We start from the raw sequence: 27,569 nt of genomic DNA on the forward strand, positions 1-27,569 counted from the left end.
GCTTCTGTCGTCCGCAAACACAATTCGAGTGAGCGACCTTGCGGTTTAAATTCTAACTTCTGTCGTGCCACGGGGTAATACAATTATTTCTCCGGGGCTCGCCCGCGGACTGGAAATTGCGCGGACAGAAAATTGGGTTTACGTTCGAGGGAGGGAGGATGGACGACGGAACCTACCACCGTTTCTTACGAGTCGCGCAATTGTTGCTGTATAATTCAACGGGACCTTGAGGCCGCCGGAATCACCGTCTACGTAAGCGGTGAAATTCGCTCCTTTAATCCGACGTTCCCGCTTACGCGCGACGACGGTAGGATTTTTATGCCCCGATTTTACGCCCGCGTCAATCGTTCGCGGAACTGGTTAATGATTTTCTGCCAGGAGAATATATCTCTCTCTCTTCCTAGCCACGACAGAGGGAAACTCGAGGATGATGGGAAACTATAACAAGACGTTCGAATCTACTCTCACAGCCGACGCGGGGATACTTCGCCGCCGCGCCGCCCTCTCCGGTTACGAGCTGGACAATTTCAAAAACCTCCCGAGCACGCTCCGGGCTATTCGCGAGCTTAATTACCAAATCAGAATTAATTACTTACTGACCCAATAATTCAATCGCGAAGAATGAACGCGTACGAAGAATCGATAGCCCTTTACAGCTGGCGCAAACTTCGTCGCGCTGATTTTTCGCAAAAAGCGACGGATAATTGGGTCGAAGAAAAGGCCCGCGGGGATGATTGCGGTCGAAGGGAGGAAGAGAGAAACGCGGAAGCGGGAGAAGTAATTTCTTCCGCTCGTCTCGCTCTCCCCCCCCCCCCTTTTCCACCCGCTCCCCGCGATCTTGCGGGGCCCCGCGAAAACCCAGCGGCCACCGTGTCCCCGGGCGAAACTTGACAAATTCTCAATAAAATCGCTAATTGGCCGGTTATTTCATCCCCCTCTTTTCTCTTGGAAAAAGAATCCAGCACGACGCTGGTCGGCCTCGTGCAGCCCCCCCGCCCGCGCCACCCTTCTCTCCACCTCCACCCCCTTCCCGCCCCTTCGAGTCGTCTCGTATACCCCGCGGTTATATCAATGTATAGTCCCGCGCGCTATCGATCGATCGAGTCCGGCTTTCATTTTTTGCTTATTTGACTTTTCGGCTCTGAACGTCCGTGCCGTTCGTTCGTTCGTTCGTTCGTTCGTTCGTTCGTTCGTCCGTCCATTCGTTCGCCCGTCCGTCCGTCCATCCGTCCGTACGTTCGTTCGTTAGCTCTTCTTCGAGAGCTATCGAACGACGCAGCGGCGCAAATAATTCCCGGGGATAACCCCAGGCCGAGAGGCGCTTCGCGGCGCGCGAAGGGGAAAAAGCCTCTCGGCGGGGGAGGCCGGCCCTTTTTCGGGGCCTTCCGCGCCCCGCCTTCGTCGCACGTGTTGCCGATCGGAATGTTAATTAGGTTGCGCGAGAAAGCAACCTAAAACAATTCCTTCCTAATGTTCGATCCTTCCCCCGGGGAGGAGGGTTTTCAAGAGACTAAGCCACTTTTTCCCCAAGGACTCGGGGAATTTGTTCCCGAAGTTTAGAAAATAAAATTTAGATTAATTATCTCGAGTATCCTCCCCCTCCCCTCCCCCTTCTTCACCCCGCCGTTCGCGCGCGAGGACACTAATCCCCGGATGGCCCGAAGTAATAATCCGCTTTCTCTAAGACGCTTGAAGGAATCAAGCCTTAAACTTCGGAAAAGAAAATTTAGATCGTCTCGAGTCTCTCAGAAAAGAAACTGGGTTACCCTTTCGCCTTAAATACATCTCGATCCTTAAACACGAGGCCGACGAGAGGCATTACGTTTCACGTCTCCCAATCCCCTCGGGAGCGATTCCATTTTTTTTTCAAACGCCAATGAAAGGAGCAAGTCAACAGCCGCTCTTCAACTCGGGACTTGTAACTCCCAGCGAAACGTCGAACCGGATACTAAATTTTAAAAAGGGGAAAAAAAAAGAAGAAAACGCAAATATAATTTTCCCGAAAAATTCCGATTAACGCGCGCCGCACAATTTAATCTCCCGCGTGGAGATAACAAGCGAATAAGTTGGAATTTTTCTCCCCCTCTCCCCCCCGCCCGGTAAATAGGAACCGGGATGGTTTCGGACAAGGTTGAAAAATCGCGGCGATAGCCAGGCGGCCGGCCTCTCGCGAAATATTCCCGGTTATTGACGCTGATACTCTCTCGGCCTCGGGATGCACCGTTCGCCACCGCAGCCTTCGAAACTCCGGTGGCGGCGGCGGTGGCGGTGGCGGCGGGTATTCTCGTTGGACTCTATCGCATTATTAATAAAATATTATATAACGGCGCTTTATAAAAAGCGTGGGCGGCCAACGGGGACGCGGCGGGTAGGGAAGGACCGCGGGGGGAGGGTGTATGTGTGGTTCGAGGCGGGCTCGAATAAACCACAGATACGCGCGCGACCGTAGCGAGGCTGCCGACCTCGAGGGAAAGAGAGAGAAGGAGAGAGAGAGAGAGAGAGAGAGAGAGAGAGAGAGAGAGAGCGCGCGAAGGGGCGAGGAGGAAGGGACGGTAACGGCGAGATGAGAAACCGGAGGATGAAAACGTGGCGGAAGATAGAGATGGGAGAGAGAGAGAGAGAGAGAGAGAACGAGGCGAAATTCTGGACGATATATCGCGACTAAAACCAAACTGACGGAATGCCAAAACTTTTTTGTAATTAAATTTTTCGCCTCCCTCGCGGTGAGCGAGAGGGGCGGACGCACGGGCGAGGGAGGGAGGGCGGGGGAGCCGAGTTGCCGGGGTTTGCACCCAGTATGCACCCGCAGCGCTTTTTTCGTCAGGGGGGTGTGTATAAGCGCCGACATCACTGATTCGCCCTCTTTATTCTATTTTGCCTTTTCCCTCCCCCCCCCCCATTCCTACTCCCTCCCTATACAGTACAGTTACGCGATCCCTCGTAAAAGGCTCGTGTGCTCATGTTTTTGTTTACGCGAATTAGCCGACCGGTTGTTGCTTTCCTCCCGAAATCCACCCTCTCTCCTCCCTGCTCCCGTCCCACGCGGAGTTATCGCGGGGAGAAAATTTGGACAACAATAAACTTGCGGGTACATAAACATATATGTTTGTTAGAAATAATTATTAGAGCCTTTTTATAGAATTGCGATCGGCCCGACGCACAAATTACCGTACGTTATCGTTCAGTAAAATGTTTTAATTTTAATTCAAGAATTTCAAACGCGTTCATTAATTTTTGCCGTCTTTTAAAACCACAGTTCCGTTATACTAACTTTCGTGATATAAATTTTTTAATTAATTTGATTTAAAAAGTTTCGAATTTTTTTGCTGAAAGAGAACTCTTGATTAAAGGTTCAAGATTTAATATATTTTTATTAACTTTTTTTAAATATACCATTAATGTCACATTCCATTTGTGCGTGACACAGTTCATAAATATTACTGCATTACCACAGTAGTAAATAATATATAAATAATATAATACAATAATAAGGAAGACTGGTTGACTAGACTTTTTATTTATAATTTTGGCAAATAAAATTAGGAGACTTATTTAGAAAACAAATCCTATATCAGTTTACTTATTCTCTGTACATTAAACTATCTAATACTTTAATAAGTAAAAACTAATAACTGATATAAGAAATTAATGTTTTTCTAATACTTTTGTTATGTATCAACTCGGGACCTGAATAGATGAGGTAAATTGATTATAAGATTGTTGACGAATGTCAAATTAAAATTTAAATACATTCAATTCATTTTAATGTGATTTTGCACAAAAAAATAAAATTGTAAATAAGACTTATTTATATGTGTAGGTAATTTTTAAAACATTTTATAAAATGCATTTTATAAATTACATTTTTTTACGTTTTTTGCTTTATTCTATTATTACTTCTCGACAACCACAAAAATTTTAAGAAACAAATTTAAAATTTATAGATTGTCTATTATTGTAACAAAATAAAATTATTTTATTATGACAATTTTCAATCAAACACAGAATACATCTTTAATTAAATAAAAAATCTGTTATAATTTATAAATCTAAGTTCGATAATTTGTTTGTTAGCTAATTGTAATTTCTATTCTTATATATAATTTAACATAAAGTCACAGATAGTTATCTTTCATTTTCAATGATAAATAATATAACAATTTTAAATATTGTGTTGAACATGAAGATATATCCAGACATTTACACAAAAATTTATTATGATTAAGCTCTCACAAATGCTTTTTTATTATGGTATACAAATGTCATTGTAATCTTTAAACATTTAAGATTCTAATTAAATTTTAATATTATAATAAATAATGCATTTGTAATTAATAATGCCACTAGGACATTTACCTTATAAAATGCATTTTTAGAATAAAAAATAAAATACTAAAGAAAATTCATCATTACTGATTAGCACGTATATCAGGTAGTGCACGATAACTCAATTTGTTTCACTATTTATAAAAAAAAATCATAGTACGTAAATAAGTGGACAAATAAACAAAAATAAATTGCATATATGAAGCAAGATTAATTGAAATTTACACTTACTATCTAATCAGACGTTAAATACTTGAATAACTTTTTAGTAATTTAGGAACAAAAAAATACAAAACTAAAAATATTTATTTATCCATGCGATTTGTTAATAATGCTTCTTCAACAATATGCATCGGTACCGAAATATTTTGAATAACTGAGCAGCAGGGTTCACTGCGTGTACGAACTATAGAGTTTTAGTTACCTTCAGTGTTTTGACATCAGATCCAATTGATCAACTTACCCCTATGATCAACAACAGTCCCAGTCTCCCCCTATAAGTGTAACAGTAAAATAAAAGATGACGCAAAAGTGACGCAAGAAAATAAATGTCAGACAGTTTAAAAGAGAAGAATGGCACGGTTATATAATCGAAAGTACCACATCGTCATACGAAGGAGAGAAGGGGGGAAGAAAGGTACGTGTGCGGTATACCGTGCAATCGATGCCTTTTACTTACTCTAGAGGCGGGACAGCGAGAGACACACGAAAAGAAGAGGGAGAAAAAAAAGAAAAAAGAATAGGGAAACGAAAAAAGAACCGCGCGGCAGAGTAGCCCGTAAAAATTGCCGGGGCGGCCGCGCGGCGGTGCCTAATAACCAAATTCGCTCATATTTCCCGGGGCCGCAGCTACAATAACGCCCGTGGGCGCCCTTAAATAGCAAGAAAGCCCGCCTCGCTCGCCCGGTATCGCAAAAGGGCAAAAAAAAAAAAGGGAGGGAAAACCGCGGGAGAGGAGCGAAGGACGGGGAGCCCCCGCAAAAACGAAAGAGAAAAAAGTCGAAGGCGCGCACACGCGGCGTACGTACATCCCTCTCGACCAACCCCCCTCCCCCCTTCCCTGCCCCCACCCTCCGACTCGACCACCGTACCGATGGATGAAAAATATGTAATTTTTATTAATTGTACCTTTATTAATTTTCACGGGCGAAACTGCGGCGGAACCGGGAATACGAGGTGGCGAGGGGGATGAAAGGGAGAATCGCTTACTCGCTCGCTCGCTCGCTCGCTCGGTCGGTCGGTGGGTCGGTCGGTTGGTTGGTTTGGTTTGGAACGCGGTGCACCATTGCCCCGCGATGTGCACAGGTATATACATATATATTTAACTGTGTACATACATGCATATATATATATATATATATATATATATATATATTTGTGTGTGTATGTATGTATGTTTCTATATATCACGCATATACGCGTATGTATAAGCTTTTATGTATTACCGAGATGGTCACATAGGGGTGGCAGCGCGCGCGCGCGCAATGTATGCGCGCATCCCCTGTGCACAGGTGCGCTCACAAACACAAGCACACACATGTACGCGTGCACACACATACTCGCGCGCGCGTGTCGCGCGATCTTACTCGATATTGGCAGCGGTGCATGTGTCACGAGATGCATTCGCGACCCGATGACGCGTTGCAAAGTAATTGCGCGCGAGATTCGGCCTGCCGGAGGTAGAGAGAACAAGGCTGCAAGAGGGACAGAGACCGAGAGAAAGACAGAGAGAGAGAGAGAGATTATATTCATGCGAAAGATTACGAGGAGACATGAAGCGCGAGCGAAAATGGGACTCGCGACCTATCGCTTTGACAATTGCGTGGAGTCTAATCATGGCTAATTGAATCGCGCGGATTAGTAAAAATGTACGCGTCCAGCGCGCGCCGGCCGTGTTTGCCGCGTAATTATTTAGCGATGACGTGAAATTCGATTAATAGATAATGTGATAAATTAATAACGTTAATAATGCGGCACGTGTCTTGAAAGGGCAGCTTAATGGATTTCAAAAACACGATAATGGCAATGAAACGCGAAGCTTCACGTTAACGTTAATATAATTGACAGCTCTCTATTCCCCCTCCCCTTCTCTCACTATCTCTCTCTCGCTCCCTCCCTCCCTCCCTCTCCTCCTCTCCCTCTCGCCACGGGAAAAAACGGGTTATTGTATCTTTGACGGTCAGACGCATCTTACTAATTGCGCGTTCCGGATTAATTTCGGGATCCGATATTAACACGCATACCCCACGTACACACGGCTGGTACACACACGAATGGTACACACGCGTGTACACACACGCACTTCCCTGTGGATGCATACACGGCACGCAAACAGCGTGTGTGTACCGACGTGCGGCGCGGCACAGTCGTCGTCCCCGTCGTCATCGTCGTCGTCGTCGTCGCCGTCGCCGTCACCGTCACCGTCATCGTCACCGTCGTCGTCGTCGTCGGCAGGCAGATGTTAATCGCATATGCGTGTATTACACGCGTATGTACACAAGCCCGCGCGCGGATGATATACCCGTAATCCGTGTCGCTAATTACATATGTAGATGCGCGGCGCGGGTGGGAAACGGAGCGAGGGGGGAGAGTTGCACCGACGGAGTTGACGCACGTGCACGCCCGCACGTACACGCGTGTGCGTGTGTGTGTGTGTGTGTGCTCACCGGCGCGGATTTCCGCGCCCCAATAAGACGCATACGCGTGTCTCGGTACATACGCCCGCGATGCCGGGTACATATGTCACGCACACATACACACACACACACGCGCACGGCATATATTGCGTGCGTGCGTGCGCGTAATCACGCGCGCTCAAAGCGAGGGAGAGAGGCTCGGCGGGATAATAATCACTCCCGCCACATTGTCGAGCTATATTAATTCCTCGTGATTCCTGCAGGACATATCATACGTGCGGGCGCGCGAAGACGCGCGGGAGAGGAGGCCCTGGGAACCGTCGAAACGCATATCGAAATCGTAACCGATCGCGCGACGTGTAAACGCGACTGAAAGCGTCTCTCTCTCTCTCTCTCTCTCTCTCGGTTTCAACGCCGTTTGCCGAGCGAACACGCCGAGCGATCGCTCGCTCGGCTCGTTTGACGAGACGTCAACGGGACGAGAGACAGCGAGAGAGCGAGCGAGAAAGCCAGGCCTCCTGGTGGACCAGGCGCGCCGCGCGTGAAAATATCGACAGCGCGCGCGTGAATGGTTAGAAAATTATATTCTCTTCTGAGTTTCAATAATATAGATTGTTCTCCCGATCTTGCGGGACAAAGCCGCGGTTTGTGAATGCAGGAGCGCCTCAAAGCGCGAAAAACAAACGGATTGTTATTACAGCGGTTCGCTATTGTAAATCCTATGAAGATCCGCTCGCAAATGTAGAAGCTCGAAGAAGCGTGCCTACGATTGACGGAATCTGAAATTGGTTCGGCAATTAATTGTTACGTATATGGATTACGCTGTTAAATTCGTGACGGATTATCTGATTTGAGTTATTCTTAATTAATTTAACGAAAACAACGAAATTAAATTCCACCCTCGAGAAAAACGTTAGATTTCAAACCGAATGCGGTTTATTGTTCACTATAGGTCGATATGAACTCCGTTTGCTTTGAAAACTGAGCAACTCAACCACAAAATTGATTAGACGGGGTTGTTCCTTTAAATTACACGCCTCGCGTGAAGATAACACATTTTTTTCGACGCGAAACGAAGGTCGGGGGCAACAAAATGTTATTTAACTCGAGAAGATTGATTCAAGCTCGATTCTTTAATATTTATTAACGGCGCGGACGCTCCGCGCCGAGGGCTCGTATAATGTTGCGTGGGCGACGATATTTTCGTTTTGTGATGTTTCGATTTTATCGGGTAACAGTGCAATTTATATACTCGGACTGGCGCGCCCCCTTATTTGGCGTTCCGTCGGCGACGAGGCGAGAACGCAATTCCGCCCCGATTTATTTAGAGAACGCCTCGCGCTAATAGAAAAGTTGGGTACTCGCTCCGCAGTAACCTCACGTAATCTAACATCTCGACGATTTTCCCTCTAACCCGCGACCTTGCTCCACTATCCCATTTTCGTGGAAGGCTCACCCCCTTCCGTAAGGTGGCGTCTCTCTTTTCCCGAGTTCGCTCACGCAACCCCTTTCGACGTTGCGCACGGGGTCGCGAAGGAGAACCGAAGGAGAGAACGGGAGGAGAGAGGGAGGGTAGAGAAGGAGGTGGGCGAGATGGACTTCCATTATCTCTCCTTGCGACGGACCCGTGTGTAATATCCGCTAATTCCCCGGCGATTTTTGCCGATCGCACGATTGCCGATTACACGAGGTGGCCACGATTCTCGCAAATTTTCCATTACACGGCATTCGCGGCGAGGAATTTTATTACGACTGCCAATCTCTCTCTCTCTCTCTCCTTTTTCTGCCAGTCACGCGCTCTCTACGCGCGCTATATTATTTAACAATCTATTTTGCTGTGTCTACTAAGCCCCGGCGATCCAATCTAAACTCAGATTTCATTCTACCGCGATTGCGAGAGAAAAGATTATCGATAGACGGAGCATGGCGATCCTTTCGCATTCGCGTATACATTTTCTCGTTAACAATGTAATGCCGTAATGCGCGACCGGGGTTTCGCTTTGGCGAACTTGCAGGGAAATTCTAGGGCCATCGTATGGGAAATGCAGTTTCGTTGAGATATTTAAAAGCTAGATACAAATTTGAAAATAATTTTGTTGGACTATCAAATGGAGATGCGAATATCAAGGCTTTTTTTTTTTTTTTTAACATCGATTGGAATCGAATTTCATTTCTTTGTTCGAATTCGAATCGACAAAATTTCACCCGAATTGAATCGAATTGTTGAAATATAACTTTTAATTAACAACATAATTGTTGTTAGATGAAACTGAAATATATGTGGGTAATAAAAAAAAAAAGAGAGATTTCCGTGCAAGGAAAATAATATTATATGATGTAAAGTCTTTTTAGATGTAATTTTATAAGATTATCCGTATATATGTGATCCATATTTAAACCTCTTACTGCAGATTCGGAATTTTCAAATCCGAATCGAATCGAATCAGACAACCGTCCTTTCCGTGTAAGAACTGCAATTGCCGGTCAATTTGAGAAACCTCGAAGGAGAAAATCCTTTTTCATTTCCGAGCATTTTACAATCCCGTAAGTTTTTATAGACGCTGATCTGAATTTCTCTCGAGATTAATTAGAGGGACGCTCTCATTGCGTGCCTGCAATTTTTTCAATCAAAATTCACAATATATCATCGCCCGATGTCAACGCTGTCCAACGCGACTCGCGTATATAAAAACAAAATGTGACGTAGGAGGAGAGGAGGAGGAGGAGGAGGAGGAGGAGGAGGATGGGGTGGGTTGGGATATCGAGTTCGCGTAACAGACACAGAGCGAAGCTGAAAGAGCCGGACGAATCGACTTGGTCGCGCTTCGAAGAGGTTTCCTCGTTCACGTGCGCTTCCGGTTTCAGTTACCGCTGCCTTTCGATCGTTATTAAGTTACCGGTAACGTTATACCGGGCCCGCGAGGGAAGGGACGGAAGGACGAGTGGTTCTCTCTCTCTGCAAGAGAACCGACAAAAGAGGAGAATAATTAGCCGAAGGGAGCGCGACGCGCGAAAGAAAAGGGGATTGCGTCCATTCCGATTATACAAGCATCCATAAATTTCTATTTGCACAAAATCCTCGTAGAACTGTTGTAACAGGATTATATTTTCGAGATGCTCTCGTAGGCTTCATTTTGTTTCACGTCATTTCACGCGCGCGCAAGAAAATGTTGTATATCATCAAACGTAAGACTGTCATAAATTTCCCATAAGATTGTTATTTGATTAAAGACAATTACAGGCATTCAAATTTCTGTTTACAAATCCGTAGAGCTTCTGCAATCAGATGGTTATATTTTCGAGAGGCTTTTGTAAAGTCTCCTTTTCATGTCACTTCAAGGAAATGATCTTCGTTACGTTCAAGAATATATAATTTTTAGTAATATTATTATTCTCATAAGACCATTAGAGTTGTTCAATTAGAATTATTCATTTCAAGAAAATGGCGGTTACGTTACATTAATGCCAAGAATATAATTTTTCAACAACTTGTTCGTGCGTTCGTTGAACATTATTCAAGTAAAGACTACTCAACCGTGGCTCTTTTTCCATTCGCGTACTTTTCTTAATTTTCTTGTCAAGAAGAACATATTTTAAAAATACTCAATTGCGGTTTCTGAAATCGCAGTAATATATTTTGTTTTTAAATAATGATACCAAATCTTAATTAATTGACGACTGATTGAATATTATGAAATGTAATTATAATAATACATTTTCCCGTTAATTGAAAACGCGCGATGTTTTTTTTTTTTTTACATATCGAATACATTTCATATTGAAATGATGATTTTATCGATTTGCCCTCGCCTTCGTCTTCGCACTCGACTTCTCGATTTCTTTAATTATAACAATCTCTCGTGTTTCATTAAAGGATGAGTCCGGCTTCTACAAAAATGCATGAAATCTCGTCACCCACGCGTTCTCCAAGCGATTGAAACGTTCCAATCGCCCGCGACGTGTCAGTCCGATTAAAAGGAGGATCGATGAGTTCGAGGCATCTCGCCGGAAAGCGCGCGCCTCTGACGCGCTCGAGGGGGGAAGAGGACGATTTATCGCCATTCGGCGATCGCGATCGCGTCAGTCGAGCGTCGTCGTTGCGGTCGCGATTTCGGCGTCACATTCCGCGCGATGCGCGCCACCGTCGCGCCGTCGTCGTCGCCGTCGCCGTCGTCATCGTCGTCGTCGTCGTCGTCGTCGTTTTCAATGCATATTAATCATGCGACCCCACCTGCCCGCCCAACCGCCCGTCCGTCCTCGTCCGGGTCGTCGGCGTCGCGCGATCACGGCCATTCATCAAATTGAGGGATTTCGAAATCTGCTACGCAGCAAACTGAAAACCCGGTCTGGCGGCATTACCCGCCGGAAAAACCTGCCAGCGCGACGTGAATCCCCGGCGCTCGCTCGCGTTTCCGGTCGATGCACTCGCGGGCTCCGCGCTGATAATTAGCGTTTCCCGCGCTAGCGCGAATCTTGTGATGCGAGCAAAACTCCACATTCCCCGAAATCGAGTCGCGAATGGCGCTCGAACGGTCCAATCAATTAATCAATTTTTATCCTTACCGACGCGAAAAAAACAACGATTTCTCGGGGCATTCGAGAACGAATTCAGGTGGAAAAAAAACGAATTGGAAAAAGGTAGCTTCGTAAAAATTACGAAATGACAACGTCGAAAAAAAATTGTATTCTCAAAATAAGAGAATTATATCCTTAATATATATTCTTAATGGATAAAAATATGTATTCCTTTTCTATACAGAATATTTTTTCAAACTAAAAAAATTTGACATTTCTGAACAAACTATATTTAATGTTTAACAATTATATCGTTGTAACTTAACATAGTTAGTATAATATTTGGCGCTCAAAACCTTAGACATAGTGATACTCAAAGTTGGTTAGTAACTAATTAAAGTTAGTAACTCTTGACTTAATGGTTCATTTTTAATCATTTAATTATTAACTTCAAAGTCATTTTTAAAACAAATAAATTTTAATTCAATAACTTTTCTCATTCCCACATAGAAAAACAATATTTTTTGTTATTTAATGTAAACTTAATTTGATATTAAATTTATTTGATGATCTATAATATAATTGTTTTGAGTAATCTAACTTGAAAAAATTACAACTTTCTGATTTAATATTATAGATACTTTTCGAAATTAACTTTTAATTTAAGTTAATTAATTTAATCTTACGCAACTTTTAACCGAATTAGTTTTTTTGTTCATGTAACTTTTAACGTAACAAAATTAATTTTATAAGCTATTAACTCTAACTTAATTTAGTTAAAAAAATATATTAACTTATCCAACCCTATTTAAATAATGGATGGGACGTGGCTCATCTAGACGTAGCTAATAGTAATAAAAAGTGACTCATAGAGCTAATTTAATCGTCTCAGACAACGTGTATATTTGAAAAAATTCGTATTTATAATTTTTTCTACAATCAGCGTAAAATTACATGTTGAGAGATTAATTATTTTAAAATTGCATTTGTTTTACGTATCTATAAAGAATCAATGCTAAAATAAATAAATATTTTTTATAGCAAAGTTATATAAAATCTCACTTATATGTCTCTATAAAAATCAAGAACATCTGCTACTAATCTATTCTTCAGAAGAATTCCGCAAAGTTAAAAAATGCTTATTTAAAAGAAGTTACAAAATAAAAATAAGAGAAATTCTTGAATTGAAAATACAATTTTCTGGAGTAAATATAGTGTTATTGTATTCGCTAGGGATTTGGAAAAGAATTATTTTAATGGACAGAATCGAAGTCGCACTCGAGTAATCGCAGTTAGTGAATTTTTATGTTTATCGACGCGAAGAAACAATTTCCTTTAAACAATCGGAGACAAATTTAGGAGAAAGAAAAACATATCAGATGAAATCAGTTTACGAAGATAATTTTGTACAAATTATAAAATGACAATGTATTATTATTATATTTTTCATAAATTTGTTTAAGAAAAATTTAATAATAACGATTTAAATGTGGGCGTTTGTTTAACAACCGGTGACATTTCCACCGAGGTTATATTTTTAGAAAATTCAATTTCTCTTTCTTGCCCGAGACACGGTATATCGTTTACTATAATTACATTATTAAACTAAATATATCGAAAGACAACAGTCAAAAACGAAAATATTATAGATGTATTAATAATTAAATGGTACGACTGTCATTCGTTGAAAACGGTAATATCAACTATCGATTAATCACAGTTCGAAGTTAGTATACTGACAATAGCGAACAGATTAGCAGGGGCGCCGTAAAAAAAAAGTTTCCGTCAAAAACGATTCGCGATTCCTAATGACTTCGCGAAGTCCCCTCCTCCCCGCCCCTCCCCCCCGAATCGAAAACTCGGCGACGAGAACGAAGGGAAAAACTCAGCGCTCGTCGAACGCGGACTCGGACGGATTTATTTTTTCTTTTTTAATCCGTTCTTTTCGGAAAAAGAGCCGAGAGCCCCAAAATTCGAGATCCCCGCGTAATCTTCCGCCTGCGGATCCACCCCTTCGCAAGTCGATCCGCTCGATCGGCCGTCGGCGATCGCGCTCTCCAACCCCACAGCCGAAACAGACGATGGGGTAATAATCGTCGTGCACGATTATTTTCGAGCACACGCACACACGCACACACACACACGCGCGAGTTTTCGGATTAGCGGGCGGCGCTTCGGATGGAGAGAAGGCGGCGAACACGGTTCCGCCGCGCGGAAGAACCCTTTCCCCCCTCCGCCCCGCGTTTTTTGAGGCCCCCCTCGTCGCCCTGTAGCAGATATAAAGTACACACACGTGCGCGCGGGGTGTTGCGGATATTCCCGGAGCGATGGGGTTGCGTGTACGCGAGGAATCGTACGTGACGCGGGCGCGCGCGGTTGTGTGCGGCGCGCACCACCTCCCACCCCTCCGCGCCCGCTCCCTCCCCCACGTCCCTCCTCGCGACCGGCAAGGTATTGTGTTTATATGCATATATATATATCGGGGTAAGCCTCCGGACTCTCCCTTGTACTCTAACTCGGCGGCGTTTTCCGATATTCCGGCCGAAACTCTCGACCGAAAAGCCCCGGCCTTCGAATCCGTCCTCCCCCCCTCCCCCTCCCCGTTCCCCGCGCGGCCTTCTATATCCACCACGAGTCGCCGTGTCCTCTCTCCCCTTTCCTCGCGCGTTCGCTCGCTCACTCGCGGCGACTCTCGTATGCAACGTCGAGCCGTCATATTCGGACAAAATCGAACGTATCCCGCCTAAACGGCTTCGTCTCCGCCGTGCACAGCCGTTTCCCCCCTCCCCCTCCTCACCCCCTTCCGATTCTCCTGCCGTCGACGCGGTCGAAATATTTATTATAAGCCACTAGTCGCGTCCGGCTCCCAAGTTTCCGCGGCTGCGGATAAACGCTTAATCGAACGTGCCAGGCAGCGGTTCTTCCCCCGCATGAATTTTTACGGAACGCTTCAGAGAGAAAGAAAGAGAGAGAACGGAGGAAGGAAGGGTTTGAATCAGATGCTTAGATAATGGAGTCGCGCGAACGAGGTGGCGACGCGACGGGCCGCCTGATGTCGGGACGAGGGAGATTGAACGATAAATTCCCGAAGCCAATGGGGAGGAAACGATCGGCTCGTTGGCCGTCGTGGGTGAGCTTTTCACTCTAACACGCAAAACACGAAATCTTAATCCCCCTCCCCCTCCCCACGCGAAAAATATGAGCCCCAGCGGCGCGCGAAACCGTGGATTCAATTTTCGGAGAACCGCCAAGCCCGAACGCTTGATGGGCTCCGCCCATCAAAGTTATTCCGTAACCTTTGATTCCTCCCGTCGGCGCGCCACCACTTTCCGCACAGGCCCTTTTTCCAAGGCACGTCCTCTGTTTATCCGCCCGCGTCATCGTTGACCCTCCTCCCTCGGGGCAGAGTCAGAAAGAAACGCGCGCGCGGTCGGCCGTCGCGCTATTTGCTCTTATTAATAGCACACGGCGTCGTCGGTGCCGGTGCACGTCGCTCTATGAAAGTTAAATTAAATTTTCGATGGTAATGAAATCAGCACAATCGAGCCGGCCGGACACCGGACGGCCGATCGCGTATCAATCGGCGGCGATCGACGGGACGATCCAAGGATGCCCCCATACCACTCTCCCCCGGTTCCAAAGAGACCAAAGGCGAAGGGCCAAAAGGGGTTAGGTCAGGCGAGAAGGGGGTGGGTAGAAGCTGGGTAAGGGAGGGGGGAGGGAAAAAAACCCCGAACGCGGCCCGTTCCCGTCGACTGACGCAACGGTCGCTCTCGCAAAGGATTTATCCGCGAAACGCCGCGTTCCCTACCGCCCCACGCCACCCCTTTCACTACCCTACGCCCGTTGCAGAATTGAAACACAGTAATATGTTATTGGTAAGCTCTTCCTTTTACATCGGCAAGCGCCAATAAATGCTGCAGACAGGTTAACGAACCGGCCGCAGAAGACAGGGAAATATGGCGCGAGAGCGCGCCTACGAGGGGATGGTGGGAAGAGAAAGACAGGCGGATGGCATTGCGCGGAAAAAGACAGAGGCAGAAGTAGATAGAGGAGGAGGAGGAGGAGGAGGAGGAGGAAGAGAGACTCGGGATGGTGGATAGGTATCCGGAGTTTGCGCCAGAAAGAGAGAGAGAGAGAGAGAGAGAGAAGGGTGGAAAGGGAGAGGAAGGAGAGACAGCACCATCGCTCGCCGCCCATCGTCACGATAGAGGTGGCATCGCTAAACTGTCGACTTCGAGCTTTTAATTCGCGATCAAAGGACCGTAACGATCCGTCGGTGCCCTCTCTCAGCACCGGCCACTCTTTCCGACGTCAAAATTACTTTTAAATTCCCACCCCACCGCCCACCCTCAGCCTCTCGCCCTCTACCGCGCTCTCGACGTCCGCCCATACCGCTGGTATGGATGCACCGGGGCACCTACCTCACCCTTCCCCCCCGCGCTTTTCTCTGTCCGCGACCGACCGACCACTTTGCCGCTTTATAGCGTATGCGGATGCGCCATGGCGGCAGCGGTGGCGGCGGACGCGAGCCATGAAACGAATTCGGGCGTCGCTTAAGAAAAAAAGAGGATAACGCCGAACAGGTGGTTCCGTCAAAGGTAATCGACTCTCTCTCTCTCTCTCTCTCTATCTCTATCTCTCTTTTTGCCTCTGCGGTAGGTTTCGAGAATAGCGCAAGGGGAATTGGTGCCAGTGAGGTGCAGGGTAGATAAAAGAAGGTAGAGAATGTAATAATGACGTTTCGTCTCTTCGAGAGCAGAAGCAGTCAAGAAACAGGAGAGACGGACATCGAGAGACATAGAGAAGAGAGAGAGGGGAGGGTTGAGGGCCTCAAGATATTGGCGCTTCGATCCTTATCTTTCGGGGATCTCTAAATCCCCGAAAGATCCCAAAAATCGCAAGCTTTGCGCACCGGAATTTTCGGATCCCCCTCCTCCCCCCTCCGCAGATTCGCGGCGATTCGATTCCCGGTCCACTCGGATCGGCAATTAAATACTTGAACTCCTGGAAACCTTCGTACCCTCAGACAGATAAAAGGACGGCGCAATTTTTTTATTAATATAAAAAAAAAGAAGCTTCTAAATTCCACCTGAAAAGAAATCGAGAAACTTCGGGGCCGTCGTCGGGGAAATTTCTTTAAATTTCCTCCAAGAAGGAAAAAACTTGGGGGAAATTAAAGTAATTCATTTTTTACTTAAATTACCTCTAAACTTTCCTCAATTTAGCCATTTGCATCTGATAAGCCGTCTTTAATCGCGATCGATCGGAACCGCGCGCGCTGCAAAAAACTGTCAAATAAGCTATTTTTCAACAATCGAAATGCAGTTAGCGGGCTTTTATGCTATTCGCGTTCGGAATATCGAAGAGGGAGCGAGGCGTCACACCGCGAGGCGGCTAACCACGGTTTTAGCGGATAAAATTAAAAACACAGATGGATGCATTAAAACGCATCGGCTATTCTTTCACCGTCTTGGGAATGAGAAATGACACTTCTTCTTTGTCGTCGTCGTCTTCTTCTTCTTCTCGCCGGTGGATATTTTTGCCGAAATGCTGAAGCGACAAAATGACGGCTGTAATCATCCGGAGTCGAAACGCGCGCGCGCGCGGCTGACGAACGCGGAGTTTGATTTTTTATTCCTTTCCCCCCGAAGAAGATAATCGGGTCGCGCGTCGCACGAACGAAGAAAGGAACTCTGAAAAATAGTCTCGACTTCTTATTCTATTTCCCTCCTCTTCTGCTCATCATATTTTCGACTCGTCGTGAGACGAGAGGTGACGGACGCTCCGTTTGTTTGCGCTCGCAGAATGCAGGATCCGACTCGGGCGGCGCGCGTTATATTTGTGCACGAGCAAGATCCGGCCGCGATTCAACCGAGTCCGCGGACTTTAATTAACAATTCAATCAACGGCCGTTAATTTTGCAGTTAATTAAAACGCCATCGGCATTCAAGGGCACGCAAACATCGAAACGCCTTGAAAAGGCTCCGCTATCGTCTTGCGCGCCCGACTTTGCCGACAAAGACTTCTCACGCATGCCTTCAAACACGCAGCGAAATATTCAATTTCTCGTGCGCAAAGAAACCCGAGCTTTTCACGAATCTTAATTTCTTTCCCCTTAAGTAATTAGATTATCTCGACGAAGAATATTTTCTCAATAATAATCAAGTGCACTCGTCATTTACCTGAGGCAACGAATATTTGCTTAAAACAAATTTCTGCGTGCGGAAGAATAAATAACTTGAAATTAAGTAAATATTACTCGTTTAAAGTATTTCATAAGTTTATGCAGCCGTAAATCTGTCACAAGTTCATCATCAAGCATTAAATTTATTCAAAATATATTTTGAATTTAGAATACTTCAATACAGATTATCAAGTTAAAACAAAATTTTAATTTACTGATTATTCCGACTTTTCTCCGATGCAATTTTATAATAATCTTCGAAAGAATTTAAATTCCTTTTTGAATATATGATGAGTTTTTCTAAAATTTAAATACATTTCGAGACAATTATCAGGAAGACTCTTCTTTATTAAGGATAACTTTAATAAAGTTACTTACTAGAAAGAAAAGTAAATTGAATAATTGTTTTCCTCGGCAGCACACGGAAAGAATGTTTTTGCTAAGGTATCTAAAAGTTTCTCTCGATATGAATCTGAAAATAATTTTTGTTAGACTATCACAATCTCGTTCATAATTATTTTAACAGTCAAACAGAATTATTTTTAGATCTATAACTAAATTTATGGATATTCGAGCAAAATCATTTTCTCGGTATAGAACTCGTATTTTTCAATGTGCAAAAAAATACGTGATCAAGTATTCCTATCGTAATGCATTCAAAATGTTCTAAAGTTATAATATTCGCCGCGAATATCTCTGGAGAAATATCTCGCAATAATATAAACGAGAAGATTTTGTTATCTAAAAATTTCACTTGATAAAATCCAAAAATAATTCTGATAGATCATCAAGAGAATTAGAACACTCAAACTGTTGCTAGAGTGTCAAAACTTTTCGCAGCGTTCCTCATCGTGCTTTAAAAGTCTTTCGCAATTATTTCGATGATCCAACAAAATTATTCTCAGATCTGTATTCGAGTAAATTTTTAAGTACTTTAGCAAAATCGTTCTTTCCGTTGCAAGTCTATTAAACTTATGTGTACTGCAAGTAGACTAATTAAATTAACGATGAAAACGATGCGGTATAATCGCTCTCAAGTGTGCGCCTGAGTGTTATCGTTAATTTTCAGCTAACACGTCGTTCGATTTCAACTTGTTCTCCGTACGAGGCAAAATTAACATCGAGATACAACGGCGATAATTTCATGGACATTAAATCTACGAAATCAGATACGTGTAACGCCGTAATTTTTTTAAAAATAAGAAGACGCGTCAAGAAACGTCATATCGATTCGACTCGGCGATTCGATAATGCTCCGGGCGACTAATCGGCGTGGAGCAAGTTCCAAAAAGCTTCCCGATCGCACGAACCCAAGCTTCCCTTCCCCCGCTCCGCCCTTCCTTTTTGCCTTTCTCTTTAATCGTCCGTCTCCCGAAAAAAAAGACGACGGCGAACGCAGGCGAACGGAAAAATATATCGACTGCGAGTGCACGAGCACGATGAGCATCCCGCGCTCGCAACACAACACAGACACAGACATACGCGCGCGCAAGAGGAGGACGACGATGAGGACAAGAGCAAATCGCCAGCCCCGACAGATATTCAGCAGCTCTCTCTCTTTTTTTTTTTATTCCCGCTTACGTCCGTTTACGTCCCTCTCCCCCTCCCCCGCCCCCCGATCGCTTTTCGCGTGGACTAAATACGTCGTGCGTTAACAACGCCCGGTATACACATAGATACGTGTACATGTGTGTGTGCGTGTACATCCACACACACACGTCGTTCCTTCCACACGCACGCACATACACACACACACACATACGCTTCCTCACGCATACACGTGCTCCCCTCCTATCGTTGAACAGCATATAACAATTTTCTTTTCAGGATCAGGGGGGGGGGGCGTCCTCGAGCCTCCGCGGGGCGGAAAGTAATTTCGATAATCGCGACCGGGATAATGACCGATGATTGGCGATGAGACGCCATGAGTTCGTTTTTTTTTCTCTCTTCTTTCCTTTCTTCTTCGCTAATAAGGAACCCCCGCGGATCCTCGAGGACGTCCGATGAGGGTGCCGGGCGCTTGGACCTTGGAATCCTCGGATCCCGCAGTCCACGGGCGCCTACGGGTCCACCGGAGTTTTCGTAAAATCCTTGGGTTCCCCGAGTCCCGCGAGGATTCTCGCGGGATCCCCGAATTCTCGGATCTCTATGGACGTTCCGCGTGTGTTGTATCGTTTTCTTTTCCTTTTTTTTTTTTTAATTTATTTGACTTCTTGTCGCGTCGGGTCGAATCTTCTGAAAGTCCGCGGATTTCTCGGACGCCAGGTCCCCGAGCCTCGGGAAAAACACAGCCTTGGACCACCTTCGTGCGGATCCTCCCTGGGATCCCCACGTCGGCGCCAGGGGGAAAGTGGTCGCTGGAGATCAAGAGAGAGCTTGACCGATCGAGCCGGACGTAGATCAGAGATATACATAGAGAGAGAGGACCCTCGAATTCTCTCCGCTTTCGCGAAAGCGGCCGCTCGGTTCGGCTCGTTGATTTCGTTTCGAATTTAGAGTGGACTTCTATATCCCGAGGTATAGTTTGGTAACCCCCCCGAGGCAAAGAGAGCGACAGGGGCCGTCCGTTCGCGCCGAGGGCCACTTGATTTGCGTTTCTTGTTCTCTGATTGACGCAGCGTTCCTCTTTATTTCAAATGGCGGGCAGTTTTAACGGCGGGTCCCCCCCAACGGGTCCCTGCGATTTCACTTTCGTCGCCAATTCGAATTTTCTCCCCCGCCCCCCCCCTCCCTTCGATGAAGGAGGAAGGGCAACGAAAAGAATAAAATAAGGGGGGAAAAAAAGGAGACAAGGAGAGAAAGCGACGACGGGGCAGCGCGGTTTACTTAAGGAGTTACGGCCGCCTACGGGTCAGTCGAGAAGCAAGGAGTTACGGCCGCCGTATGGTCGGACGTGGAATCAGGAGTTACGGTCGCACTCGATCAGACTCGAAGACACGACTTATTCGGTTAATTTCGCGGTTTACTCGTTCGACGTTTTACGATTTGATAAATAGGTCGTGGATTTCAATTAATTAATTAATTGATTAGACGGAATTCCCGACTTTTCCCGAATATCTGTAAAGATTACTCTTGTTTCGCTTTGAAGAACGAAGAACGCTGATGAGAACACCGCGATGCGGCGTCATTTCGCGCGATGATTACGGTGTCGTTGTCGACACGCGATCGCGACTGTCGCGGGTCTAAATACGTGTCGCCGTCGCTTTCTCTGCCGGGCGGCGGAAGAGAAGAACGCGAAGAGAGAAAATCGACGACGAGATGGTTTGTGCGCGTCACCCCGACCTAAGAGACAGAGACGGAGTGAGAGATAGAGACGGAGTGTCGGGGGTAATGTGAAAAGTGGAAAGGAGAGTGCAGGAAAAAAAGAAAGCGGCGACGAGAGAAACGGCGACCGGAAAGAAAGAGAGAGAGAGAGAGAGAGAGAGAGAGAGAAAGAGAGAGAATCGCCGTCGGATAATTAAGCAACCGCGCCCGTAAACTCGGTAGAAAAATCCTTCCTCGTGATGTCTCGACGCACGGCGGTTTAATAAAATGGCTCGATAAAACGGTCAAACAAAATTTTTACGGTGCGCATACGCGCCGGATCGAGCGCAAAGAAATTGTTGATCCAACTGTTAATCTTCGATTCAGTGGCGTCACGCGAACGAAGGTTCTTTTACTAAGATCGGTTTACGCGCCGCATACAGTTATCCAACGGCGTTTCACTGTGAATCCAGTCGAATGAACTCTACAAAGGCGAGATCAGAGAGAACGAGAACGAAAGAGAGAGAGAGAGAGAGAGAATCGCGAGTTAAGAAAAAAAAAGGGGGAAACAAGTCGCCATCTCCGTTTCTCGTCGTCTCGTCGAAGGCCGTCGTCCGTCCCTGACCCTACCAAAGTGTGTTTTGCATTGCAGACTACCAGATGCGCAATGTTAACGTGAGATCGGTCAACTCTAAACGAAGGAAAACACCCTCCTCTTCCTGCTTGTGAGTCTCTCAGTTTCGGTGTTTCGTAAATAATTCCACCTATGATAACCACACATGTTTCTGAAACCAGATTACTATGACATTGTTGTAATGGTTCGAGATTACATTGACCTTTGACCTTTGTCTCTATATATATTATACAAATATACGCATACACGCACATATATATATATATATGAACAAGGACACACATGGACACGCGCGTGGGTGGAAAGGAGTCCTTTCCGAGGTCCTGTTTCATAGCTCTCGGTGGTCCACGAATTTTCGATCCGTTAATCTTGTTTCTTGGAAAATCACTGTATCGACGTTCAGTTTCGCGTTTTATTGCGAGTCAAATCTGTCGCGAGGTGGCGACTGCAAAAGTGGGGAAACGTAAAATCCCGTCAGTAAACGTTGCCCGCTATTTTCATTGAACAGAATTGGCTCACGGTAAAACGCGATTCCACGCAATCGAATACTGAACCTAATAAAAAAGTATTTCCCTATTTTCCCTCTTCTTTCTCTTTTTTTTTTTCGGAAGACGTGGACTTCTCTCTGCTCGCGCGAAAACACTTTGCCGATTGACATTCAACACACGACTTGCCTTTGCGATTTTTTTTTGGTTCAGTCAGTTAATTAATTCCCCCCATTGATTCTGATCCCCGGCTGTAGTCCTTATTCGTCAATTGTTTTCGATTGACTGACCGATGGATGAATCGATCGACCTCATGCATATGTACAGATATTATATGTCTACGTTTTATAGGCGCAGCTTCTTCTTCTTCTTCTTCTTTCTGCCCTTTCACCCATATCGTTTGTTTTCTCTTTCTCTTCGCATTTTTGTTCGTCTTCAACTTCCAATGCAGCCGCCGCTCGAGCGTGGCGAGGAAATCGGAAATCAAGGCGGGGAGATCGAAACCGAAAAACGCTTTTCGCGCGCGCGTTCCCCCGGGGGAGGAGTTGCTCCAAAAGGAGCATAACGAACGGGGGACGGGACGGGAAAAATGGCGACGTCACGAACGAGAGCGACGCGACGCGACGCGACGCGACGCAGGCGTACGCTGCGTCGTCGTCGTCGACGCGGTCGTCGTCCGTCGTTGTACGCGCGATTTTTCCGCGCGCGCGGAACGAGGCCGGGGGTGAGGAGGTCCGTTCTCGCGACGGAGTCGTGCCCCGGAAGTCGATGGATGTCCCGCGACCGCAGGCCTCGGTCGCTGGACATCCTCCTTCGGCACGTCTCCCCGCGAGACGCGAGTCTCCCCGGCCTCACGCTCGGGACCCCGCGCTCCTCTTTTCTTCCATCGTTTTTTTTTCCTCCGTCGAAATATTCGCGAAAGTACACCTGCCGACCGGACGATCTTTTCTCCCTCGGACGCGACGCAAGCGTCTCCGCCGAGGGAAAATTCGGAGATCGGAGGATCGTCCTCGCAACGTAACCTCGTAGAGTTTCGGCCGAAAATATCCGCCGGGTCAGACCTTCGTCAAATTTTATTTCAACGGGGGACGTCGGAAGCGCGCGTGAAGTCAAAACGGACAGATGCATCTTCGCGCTCGAGGGGGGGGTGGGCGAGAGGATTAAAGATTACTCGGGAATAACGTACGGCGCGGACGAGAGGGGGAGGGGGGAAGCGAGCAATGGCGGGCTGCATTTATATATTATGACTGAGTTCTGTTTGTTGATTTAGCTGTGCGACCAGAGCATCGACAGCTCTCGAAAAGGCAAGCGAATCTCTCACATGGGTGGGGAAAAATATATACATATATACAATGGATATCCATGCACGCTCGCTGTACCTTGTATGAACCGTAATATACATATATATCTATATATTTATATTATACATACGTGATTATGGCCTCTATATACCCAACCCGCCTACATATTATATATATATTTACCGTATCTTGCTGCTGCTTCTTTAAACGTAAGCTTTAGATTAAAGAGAAACAGACACGTATATCACACAACAAACAGCCACGCCACAACACAACAACAACGATTCCACAAGTCGTATGTATATGTGAACTAACCATTACAAGCAATTCCGCCAAAACAAGGAAAGTACCAATATAATACCAGACAAGTGACACACGTACGGAGGCATTTTATTGAGAAGACGCTCGAGTCGCTGCTGATAGAGAGGGTTGAGAAAAAGAAAAGAAAAGAAGGGGTAGAAACGCGAGGGGGTGAAAAGGAGAATGGCCGGAAAGGGGGAAGAGGAAGAAAAAAAGCGAACGCTCTGTTTCGAGGGATTAACGGGGAACCGTATTCCAAATTGAATCGGCAACGCGATCAAGTAGTTGTTTAGCCCTTTAACTGGCCCGAGAGAGAGAGAGAGAGAGAGAGACGTCCCTCACGCCGATTAATCATCACGTCCAGCTCGAAGCTATAGAAACCAATCGTTTCGGTTTTCGATTTTCATGATTCAGAAACGCCGGGGGGGAGGGGTGCTTCCCACTTGCCCCAGGGCTTTCAGGCTGTACCGCAAACACGGTGAGATCGTGTCGTCCTAAGCGTCGTTCAAGATCCCTTCAATGAGTTCCTTCTCTTTTCGTTAAAAAAAAAAAAGAAAAAAGAAACGGATCTCGGCGTGACTCACGATCCTGTCGTACTTTTGTGGTAAAACGCGCGTTCGGCAGTGAGTTTTTCAACTACGAAAATACGCAACTCGAATTAGTTTCTTAACTGTGTTATATACCTCGGAGGCCCGATTTTCCATATTATCGGGTTAACTTACGGCTGAACTTGACCCGATGCTCTATCCAACGGCATCATTAAGTTTGACCGCGGGTTAACCGACAAATTCGTTTATCGACAAGTTTATCCGGTCTTAAACTTCGATTTTTGTCGGATAATTGAATGAAATTACGGTTTAGAGCTAGGCGTGATGCGAGAGAGATAAAAAAGGTGTGTAAGGAGGGGGAAAAAAGTGTAGGACAAATTGGCGATCAATCTCGCCAGTCGTAGTTCACAACTTCCCGTCGCAAAGAGGCGGATAAGGGACGGTGCTCTTCTTCCGGCGTCCCTAATCCTAGACTAAAATTGATCGCGTCGCCGACGCGAGTGAGGAGAAGGGATTCAGTTAAAGGGTTAATCCGCGCCCGCGAGATCCACAGCTTTCACGATTCTTGCGGGTAACCTCGTCGCTACCGCGAGCAGCCACACTCTAAATTCGAAACCAAATATGCGAATCGGAAAGAGAGAGAGAGAAAGAGAGAGAAAGACCACGGTGAAAAAAACGAGAGAGAGGCAGTATGAAAGAGGGAGTGCATGTGAAGCGAGCGAGCGAGCGAGCGAGCGGGAGGGAAAGGGGAGAGAGAGGGGGAGAGATTACACGCGGCGAATCACCGGGCGATCGGATTGATCCGACTTGACGTGGACACGATCGCTCGCGACGAGGGGGCGTGAAATGTCCGCCTGTCATCGGCAGGGTTGTTTCTTGGTCACTTTGCACTCGGCTAACCCTCGCTAACCCTCGATTAACGCGCGCGCTCTCGAAACGAAATTTCACCGCCCTCCAGAAAGAAAAAAAAAAAAAGAAATAACGTTAAGTCCGCGGGAGCAATTATGTCACGGTTAGGTTTCCTTTTCCTTCTCTTTCGTTCTTTCTTTCTTTTCCTTCTCTCCCCTCGGGGGGTGTAAGCACCCACGCGCGCGCTTATCGGAACGACCCTGCGAATGACACCGGAAGTGGGTGGTATTGGCTATCGATGATACCTCACCGAGATTAAATATGCATCGTCTCTCTTCTCGGACGATCTATATTTACTCGCTTGAGACCAAATTATTAATAATAATTGTACAAGTTCTACTTAACGTCGCGAGCTCGTGGGGGGGAGGGGGGTACTCGCTGGAACCTCGCGAGCGCAGTTTCTTAAAATAATTTGAGCGCAATTGTCCATTGAAAAGATCCAAGTGTCTCGCGGTGCATTAAGTACTTAGAAATGTGAGAGTCGTCCGTCACTTAGAGTACGAAATTATTTCTCACGGAATGTCAATAGGGTGAAATCTTAGCGAGATGAAAATCAAATTACACTGATAGAAGAATATGTTGTATTTGTACTATAATTGCATAGTAAAATAATTATAGTTAGGAATATCGTTTTTATAGTAATTATTACTATATCATATCATAAGTTGCATAAATTAATATTATGGTTATGAGAACTATAATATAGTTTAAACCAACTATAATTTACATTGTTGAATAACTATAAAAATATGATTGGGTCCTCAATGGACCATAAATTATAGTGAAATTATGGTTGTCGCAACTATTTTTTTCTATCAGTGTAATCGCAGTTTAAAAAAAAAGATGACTCGGAGACAATGCCACCCACGTAAGAGAGAGAGAGAGGAATAGAAAATTTCTTTCGTGCATTTTACCATGGACCGCCGGACGAGCGCTCTTCCATTCTGCAAAGAGCGATATATTCCTTGAGGGGGACGCGAGAACGGACCGCGAAAATTACGACGGGCGCATGTTTATCGCGGCAACGGCAAATAATTAAGTTAATGACGGCCCGCTGAATGATGTAACGCGGCAAATGGCGTATTGAATAATTACCGTGACCTATGAGAAAACCGAATTGATCCTAACGCACTCGCCGCCGCCCGCGCCCTCGCCGGTTAATTGGTTTCCGCGTTTTCATTAATTTTTAACGCCTCATAACCATAATTGCTGTTTACCGAGTTTATCATTTCTACCAGCACCGTGAAAATTCCGACGGAACGGTACCCCCCGTATTTGCCATTCTCCCTCAATTTGTCGGGGAGAGATTAAAGATTTATACGTTTATTTATATATAAATCTACATATGTGTGTATGTGTGTGCGCGTGCGTCTGTGTGTATAACCGCTTCTATTCACATGTCATTAATTTTATTTCTTGCGCAAATGAAATTGCTAATACATGGCGCATCTCGCGACAGCAAGAATGACAGAACGTTCTCTGTTAATATTGACGGAAGAATGAAAAGCACGTCGTAAATTTTTTTTATCCGCCGTACCTCTCGCTATGACCTTTTCTCTCGTCACCGGCGACTTTCCAAATGAATTTTCCTATAACGCGAAGCGTGATTAACGTTTTTTTTCCTCCCCCCCCCCCTCTGCAGCATGGAAGACGCGCGTCAATCCGCCCGGCATCGACGACGATGATGTGTACGATTGTCGATGTATTTCAAGCGAAACCGCTCGCGCGGAGATTGCGGGAAAACGCGACATGACGATTGCATCGGTTTACCGATAAGTAGCGCATTTTGGCTTCCGGTTTCATTAACAATGAGATTAATCGGGGATCCGTTTATTTCGGCCCGGCGGCCGGCATTCCCGCGCCGATCAAACGCGACTCTAATTAACACGTAACACGCTGATGACAGAACGGGACGGCGAAGTCTCTTTAAACTCCGTTTTTCTTTTTTCCTATCTCGCCTTTTCTCGCGCGAAAAATACTTTGCACCGCGAGAGAGACCGCGATTCACCGCCAAAATTATTAACGAAACAAGTATGAATGTTTAATAAAAAAAAAAGTGTAAAAGAGGAGTGACGGACGTTTATCACGTTAGTTTTATATAACCCACGGGTTTCGTCGCGCAGAGGATTCCAGGATTCCTTTGTATCCATTCACAAAGAAAATCGACTTGCCGAAACGAAATGCGGAATGATAATCCCCCTCGGTCACGAATGACAATGAATGAGCCTCTCTCGCTCTGTCGTCGCGGGCACGAATCGACGTTTTTTTCTTCAGTCCCTCGATAGTCACAATCACTGCTCTCCGCGACGAAGGTTACGATCGATCCCGTCATCCATGCGCTCATTCGATCAGAAAGTAAGCACGAAGCCGCACGCGCTGGGAAGCACACACGCACACGCAACACACGCGCATGCACGCACACATATACACGCACGCACACACGACACACGCTCAAATATACGTTCAGAGACACACGACGCAATAC

At 45.8% G+C, this 27,569-nt stretch overlaps 1 protein-coding gene across 4 annotated transcripts in view; it reads left to right on the forward strand.

Moving 5' to 3' along the window:
- The window catches only part of LOC105837765 (hepatocyte nuclear factor 6), a 96,504-nt gene that overhangs the window by 42,282 nt on the left and 26,653 nt on the right, over positions 1-27,569 (forward strand). For 2 of the 4 annotated variants that reach the window (XM_036287151.1, XM_036287152.1), the window contains one exon: positions 21,560-21,632. The exons of the other annotated variants lie outside the window; for them this stretch is intronic. In XM_036287151.1, coding sequence (XP_036143044.1) covers positions 21,560-21,632 — 73 coding nt within the window. The remainder of the gene's footprint in view (positions 1-21,559; positions 21,633-27,569) is intronic. 4 annotated transcript variants of the gene reach the window in all.

Source organism: Monomorium pharaonis, chromosome 5, assembly GCF_013373865.1.
Source record: "Monomorium pharaonis isolate MP-MQ-018 chromosome 5, ASM1337386v2, whole genome shotgun sequence".
NCBI classification, from domain to species: Eukaryota; Metazoa; Arthropoda; class Insecta; order Hymenoptera; family Formicidae; genus Monomorium; species Monomorium pharaonis.